Below are 7,525 nucleotides of genomic sequence, written 5' to 3'. Positions count from 1 at the left end.
TTTAACTTAAAATCTGACTTGAGTCAAATGATGAAATTTTACAAAATAGTAACAAGAACATTAAACTTGCAACTTAAATTAGCTCAAAATTAGAATATTACCTAACCCTCCTCATGATACAGGCAGCTTCGGGGTAGAAAATTATTACCCTTTTTTCAAAGAAAGGCGAGTATTTTGGAGTAACGATTTTAAGCTGGTCTCAGGCATCATCTGCACATAAATAAATACCTTTGCAACTCTTAATTTGTGGCTTAAACTGCAACAGCAAGACCTCCCATGTTTGTTTGTTTCTTGCAACCTTCAAGAAAGCTACGCCATATCAGGGCATTCGGAGGGATAGGCATCCCCAGAATCAGTTGCTCAGCTTCTTTCAGATGCCCATGTTTGGCCAGTAGATCAACAATCAGGAGATAGTGATCCATTTCTGGTTCAACACCGTACTTCGATTTCATTTCGTTAAACAATGCCATCCCTTCTTTCACAAATCCAACATGTCTACAAGCCGAGAAAACAGCAAGAAAAGCAACCTTGTCGGGCTTCAAACCGTTTCTCTCCATCTCTTCAAATCTTTCTAATGCTTCATTTCCGTAACCGTGCTGTCCAAGGGCGGATATAAGAGCTGTCCAAGAAATCACGTTCCTCTCCACCATCTGGTTAAAGATCATAACCGAGCTCTCAAGGCTCCCACATTTCCCATACATGTCGACCATGATGTTGCAGAGAAATGTGTCGCATAGTGTAAAATCAGTCTTCACGATAAGGCCATGCAGAGAACTGCCAAGAGCAACATTACACAATTTAGTGCAAATGTTGAAAAGGCTAACGTAAGTGTAGTTGTCAGGAAAGACATGGGAATTACGCATATGGTGAAAAAGTTCAAAAGCCTCTGTATGATCACCATTCCTGGAACAAGCAGCGATCAAAGTATTCCAAGAAATGGTGTCAGGATTCCGCATGGTAGCATATAACTCTTGTGTTTTATCATATTGACCGGTTCGGTTGTAAATCCATGCAATAACATTTGATGAAGCAACAGGAAGTGGAGCATTATCAGGCTCGAAAAAAGTTAAGGCATCAGATACCAGACCATTCCTGGCATATGAGCTGATTAAAGAGCTTAACGCATAATCATTTTGGTGGTAACCCATTTTTATCATCTGCGAGTGAAGTTGAAGCACCTCTAACGGTGATGATGATTTAACAACAATAGAAAATGACAACTCATTAGGGCGATAGCCAGCATGAATCATTTCACGAAGCACCCTAACAGAGACGAAAGAACCTCTGTTAGAATATCCCAGGATGAGTGAATTCCAAGAAACCAAATTCTTCTCCTTTATTCCATCAAAACAAATGTGTGCTGCTTCCAATTTATCACATTTGGCGTAAAAATCAACCAAAGAAGTACCAGCGTAAACACCAGATTCAAATCTTCTCTTTATCATCTTGGCATGGATGAATTCCCCGAACAAAGAAGCCTGCAGTCTTGAACAGGAGCTAACAACAGTTACAAAAGTCGCCTCGTTTGGCAATAATCCAGTAGCGGACATTTGAAGGAAGATATCCAGTGCTTTGCTTGGTCTACCACAACTTTCCATTGCCCCAATTAACGTGTTCCACGAAACAATATCCCGAACAGAAGCCTCCTCAAACATTTTCTCTGCCAAGTGTGTGTCGACGCACTTTGCATACATACTAATCAAACAATTAGAGACAGAAACAACAGCGTCGAATCCAAGCTTTATCACGACCCCATGTATTAGCCCTCCCAATTCCATGTCACCATCTTGAAAACCAGATAAAACATTGATGAAAGTGTACGCAGATAATTCCATTTGACTCCTCATCATCTCAGATAATAAAAACATGCTATATTCAGAGAAGCCCATCTGTCCAAATACAGAGATCATATTATTCCAGGTGACTAAGTTCTTTTGAGGCATGCATTCAAATACTGCAATAGCTTCATCTAAACATCCATTCCTCCCGTACATTCCCAACAATGCTGTTCCGGAAAAAGGTTCACCACAAAGCAACCCTGTCTTCTCCATCAAAGCCTGCAACTGCATCCCTTGCAAGACATCCAATGAATGACATGATAACAAACCGCCAAACGTGAATTGTGTAGGCTTCAGATCACATTTTCTCATTTCAGAAAGCAGTTCCCAGGCTTCCAGCAAAAACCCATCTCGACTATACGAGCCTATCATAGTATTATACGATACAACATTTCTTTCAGTCATTTCATCGAACAACATACGAGCCTACGCAAGTGTCACCGAGAGATACGTACACCGAGATAACCCTGTTGTTAACGAAAACAGATTCTTGCATTGGCGTTGGACCCATTGTAATGGTGAGCCCGTGTAGAGATTTTGCTTCGTTGAGGAAACGGATTTTTTCTGGGTTTCGGAGGATAGCATTTCGGTGTCCGATGTTCTGACCATTTGAGCTGACAGAAAAGTGAAGCTTTTGGGTGGATGAAACATGATTAAAATCTATGGACAAATGATGATTTCTCACGGTCTTCGGAAAAACTAACGTTATTCTTCTCATGCATCAGCGGGAAATCAAGCAGAAAAACTCCGCAAATAGCACATTCGGTTACCATCAATGAAAGCAATCCTTTCAACTAATTCAAACATATTTACCTCCACTTTTTGTTAATATTTCATCCTTTCTTCGTCCATTTTTTTTACATTCACATTTACATAAATTTCTATTTTTGATTATCTATTCAATTTTATTAAAGTTGAGAATATAACCGTAATCAATTTTTCTTCTAACTTTATACTAATATTAAAATTTAGGTTTTTTTTAAAAAAAAACAAATTTCAACAGACATTTTTATTTTTATTTTTGTATTTCTATAATTCAAATATTAATTTAGTTCTTCTATAATTTATCGAATTTCACTTTAGTTCATCGATGATAATAAAAAAAAACTATATACATACGTGGGCACAGAATAACTAGTATTTATTCAAGTTTGGGAATATGAGGGCGTCTTGGTTTTCCTCCCTTACCTTTCGGTAACAACATTAAGCTTTAAAAAAAATACAAAAATTATTTTAACCTTCGACTGACCTAATAATGTTCTAACACGTTTTTTTTGGGCTTATTCTCGCGTTTTCGACTGCCAACATTAAGCTTAAATTTTTATTAATTTATTTAGTTTTTTTTAAAAAAAAACTCGTAAAAGTTGATCGATTTAATTGCTAGTTGACATCATCCCGATGCTATATAGATGTCTCACATAAAATAATGAAATGTTTTAATAACGAGGAGATGGATTTCATGGTGACCAAAACACGATTTGTTAATGTAATATTAAGCGTGAATCAATATAAATTGTCTGCTGTTGTGGTACTATATGATAAACAGTCAGACAATAAACTCAGTCAAACATGAACTTTGGATGGTTAAGCTAAAGAGATCTGTTTGATTTTCAATCCTCCGAGTTTTGTTTGATCACCGGCTTGATCTGTCTTTCGATTTTAAGTCTAGACATTTAAAAATGGACGTGGTTCATGCGAAAAACTTGGAGGAGAGTCTAGCTGCGTTGAGTCTTGAGTGAGGTGATGGGGACAATATGGAATAGGTAAAACCAGCAAGCCTTCTTTTTGTAGTTGGTGTTCCATTGATCCAAGAGGTCCTGGAAAGATATCGTGGGTGTGAAGATTTGATTTGTTTAATAGATATCCTTGGGGTAGAAAGACATGATATAATTTTAAATAGCTTAAGGTCAATGTATATTACCAAAAAATACAAGTGAGAGGGTTTTCTGTTTCCTTAATATATTTACTACAATCCTCTATATTATATAATCCTATGAGTGCATGCTTGGTGTTGAAGACCCCCTCCCGATCTTGTTATCGATCAAGTAGTGGGTTTGATGGCCAAAGGGAGGAAGCAGGGACGGAGCCACCCCAAAGGCTGGGGTGGGCACCAGCTCAGTCTATTTTTTTGGGTCTACTTAAGAATATGGATTGAGTTTTCTTTTTTTATTTAAATTTTAGCCTCGTATTTTTAATTTTTAGCCCAATATTTAGCTTATTTCCTAAGGATTATCTTTCACACCGTCCCCTAAAATATAAATAAGAGAATGAGAGCTGCTAGTCTCCTGCTAGTTGGAAATTTCACATGAAGGAATTTTTAAATATTTGATTAATATTATTTAATGTTGTTTATCGATTTATTCAGCCCAGAATGAAAATATTTTCTGACTATGTCCCTGAGACGAAGGTATGTATGGAAAATATGTCCTTGATCAAAGACATGCATGGGAACTCACAAATGTTGTTTACATAGTTTTTGGGAACTCACATCCTGTTCTAGCATCTTTCCAGGGGTCATCAGGTAATGAAAATGGCTTTATCATATTTTACATGCATGTCTTTGATCAATTGTTAGAATGAATGTTAATTTCCTAGACTGATGTATTTGATAAACTAATAAATTTCAGTCTACGTTAGTTTAATCTTGGCTTAGTCTAGTCTATTTAATTTAGTTTAGTTTAGTTTGTGGACTTGGTTACTTCAATTTAGCATTGTTCAATTTTTCCTTAAGATTTGTTACCAAAACCTTAATTGATCCAACACTTTCTTTCTTTTTGGTGTTTGAAAAAATTAAACAATAAATCCATTTTTCTTTAGGTAGAACTTGTATTTATATAAAATTCCGATGAACCGATAAAATAAAAATCAGATAAACTGAAGAAAACTCCTTTAAATTGATATAAGCTAATATAACTATTTTATGTCTTTTTCTCTATCTCCATCTTTTTGTCTAACAATCTTTATAGGATATGTGCTACCGAAGTCATTTGTTCAGACATAGTGTCGAACTTTGCATAGAGCTGGGTGAAATGAATTTATCTTCGAATTTAAGCTGTCATGCACTAGATCCATCTCGTGTATGAGCATCATGAGAACTAGATAGTTGTGATGTTGAAGCACAATTCTTTCTCATGGAATCCAGATAGATTGTTAATATTGTCGCTTATTCTACTAAGCGCATTGCTGAATTACATACTGCACAAAGAAATGAAATTGAGTATATAATGTCAATTGGAAAACGTGATTCTGGAAGTGGTGCAACCCAGATTGGTAATTTGCAGCGAGCAGGAGCCACTCGTTGGAGTTCTCACTATGATTCGGTAAAAAGCTTGATAGGTATGTACACTGCAACTTGCAAAGTTTTTGAAGTTCTCAGTGATCATTCTCCAAATGGTAGAGCTAAGGTTGAAGTTCGGAGGATTTACAGAAACATGGCAAGCTTTGAATTTGTGTTTATTTTGCACTTAATGCACAAAATTATGAGAACAACAGATACTCTTTATCAAATTCTTCAAAGAAAATCTCAAGACATTTTGACTGCTATTACATTTGTCACTACTACCAAAACTAGCCTTCAAGAATTTAGAGAATGTGGGTGGAACGAATTTTTTCAGAAAGTTAAAGTTTTTTGCTCAAGAAATGAAATTGATGTGCCTAACCTTGATTGTCTATATAAGATTGGACGTTTCTATCGGCAAACTACAATAGAGCATCATTATCACTTTGATGTTTTTAATGCAACAATATATTTCATTTTGATGGATTTAAATATTCGGTTCAATGAGTCATCGATGGAACTTCTTTCTCTTAGTACAACTTTAGATTCTAAAAATTCATCGGACTCATTTAACAGTGATGATATTTGCAAGCTTGCAACGAAGTTTTATCCTGGAGATTTCACATATCAAGAAATTGTTGCTTTTGATTATGAATTGATACATTATAAACTTGATGTGATGCAGAATTTAAAGGTTTCTACACTTAATGAGTTGTTTCAGCAATTGACTGAGAGTGGACGATCAAATGTTTACGTTATGTTGACTAGATTGATTCATCATGTTTTGACATTACCTGTGTCTACCTCCACTACTGAGCGAGCTTTTTCAGCAATGAAGCAATGACACTTCGCAATAAAATGGAGGATGACTTTCTTGCCGATTGTTTGACACTCTATATTGAACGAGATTTAGCTAAACATATTGATGTAAATTCTATTATTGATGAATTTTATGTTTTAAAATCTCGTAGGACATAACTTCGTTGAACATTATAATGTAATTTTTTTAATAATATATAACTTATTATATTGAGTTCAAGCCCCCCCAACTATTATTCCTGGATCCGTCCCTGTTTCCGATGAACCGATAAAATAAATATCAGATCAACTGAAGAAAACTCCTTTAAACTGATAGAAGCAAATATAAATATTTTATGTCTTTTTATCTATCTTCCATCTTTTTGTCTAACTTCTTTGAAGCAGATTCTATTGAAGCTCACTTCCCTCTTTTTGTCAACAGTAGGGGTAACCACATATCTTTGTAGGATACGTGCTACCGAAGTCATTTGTTCAGACATAGTGTCGAACTTTGCAGAGAGCTGGGTGAAATGAATTTATCTTCAAATTTAAGCTGTCATGCACTAGATCCATCTCATGTAAGTGCATCATGAGAACTAGATAGTTTTGATGTTGAAGCACAATTCTTTCTCATGGAATCAAGATAGATAAGCAACGTGTCGACATCTTTAGATAGTCCTGAAAGTTCTTCGAACGCTTTATCTTTCAGATTCTCAATGTCAGTTGTAGTCATTCTCTATATTGTCTTTGCTTGTGTAAGCAACACATTGATTCCAGTTAGATTTGACATAATATTATCCATGAAAAAATCTTCTCCAAGCTGTAACTCAGGTGAATCAGCAATCATATGAGTTTTTGGATCATGAAAAATGATCAATTGATGACTTGTTTCTGCAATTTCAACTTTCTCAACTGAAGTAGTTACAAATTGTTCAACTGCTAAAATGACATTTTGCTCAACAGTCTCAACAACTTCAGTTTGATTTGCCACTCCAATTGAATTTTCAATCACTGACTGGTTCGGAGCAAGCTGATCACTCACTGATTCAAAGTATTTGAGGAGCTTTTATAATCCCCATCTTCCTGTCTACGTAAATTTGTAGTTCCCTAGTTGTTCACTGACTTCTCAGTATCATAAGCATTCGTTCCTGTCTTTTTAAAATCAGTTTGTGGATATTGGGCATCCTCTATATCCAGTTCAACTTGAAGTTTGTTATCCACATCTTTACCTTCCACTTTTGATATTTTTGACACAATGAGAGACAGTTCTTGTTCTTTAAAAACAACATCTCTACTAATGATGCACCTCTCACTACCTGGTTCAATCCATCATAACTTTTATCCTTTAAACCCATCCGAATATCCCAAAAAAATACATTTTTTTTGGTTCTTAGGATCAAATTATCTTTGTAAGAAAAACGTGATACATATTAAAAGAAGTAGTGTGTACAAATTGAAATTGGCGACGGCAAAGAAAATTTAGATGCGTACACGATTCTTTTTTTTTTACTCTCGGCTCCCAATACACTCATCGATGGTATGAGAAACGCCTATAAATAGAGACGATTGAGGTCCCTAAACATACAATCTCATACAGAATAATACATTATCT

General features: G+C 35.5%; 1 protein-coding gene across 1 annotated transcript; it reads right to left on the bottom strand.

The window, feature by feature from the left end:
- LOC140805130 (pentatricopeptide repeat-containing protein At3g58590-like) lies at positions 1 to 2,690 on the bottom strand. The gene is given in 2 exon segments (XM_073161330.1): positions 1 to 2,264; positions 2,266 to 2,690. Coding segments are annotated over 2 exon segments (2,304 nt in total). The 5' UTR covers positions 2,557 to 2,690; the 3' UTR covers positions 1 to 251.
- Between the last annotated feature and the right edge of the window lie 4,835 nt (positions 2,691 to 7,525).

Source organism: Primulina eburnea, chromosome 11 (assembly GCF_022965805.1).
Source record: "Primulina eburnea isolate SZY01 chromosome 11, ASM2296580v1, whole genome shotgun sequence".
NCBI classification, from domain to species: domain Eukaryota; kingdom Viridiplantae; phylum Streptophyta; class Magnoliopsida; order Lamiales; family Gesneriaceae; genus Primulina; species Primulina eburnea.
This window is presented reverse-complemented; position numbering and strand designations above follow the sequence as displayed.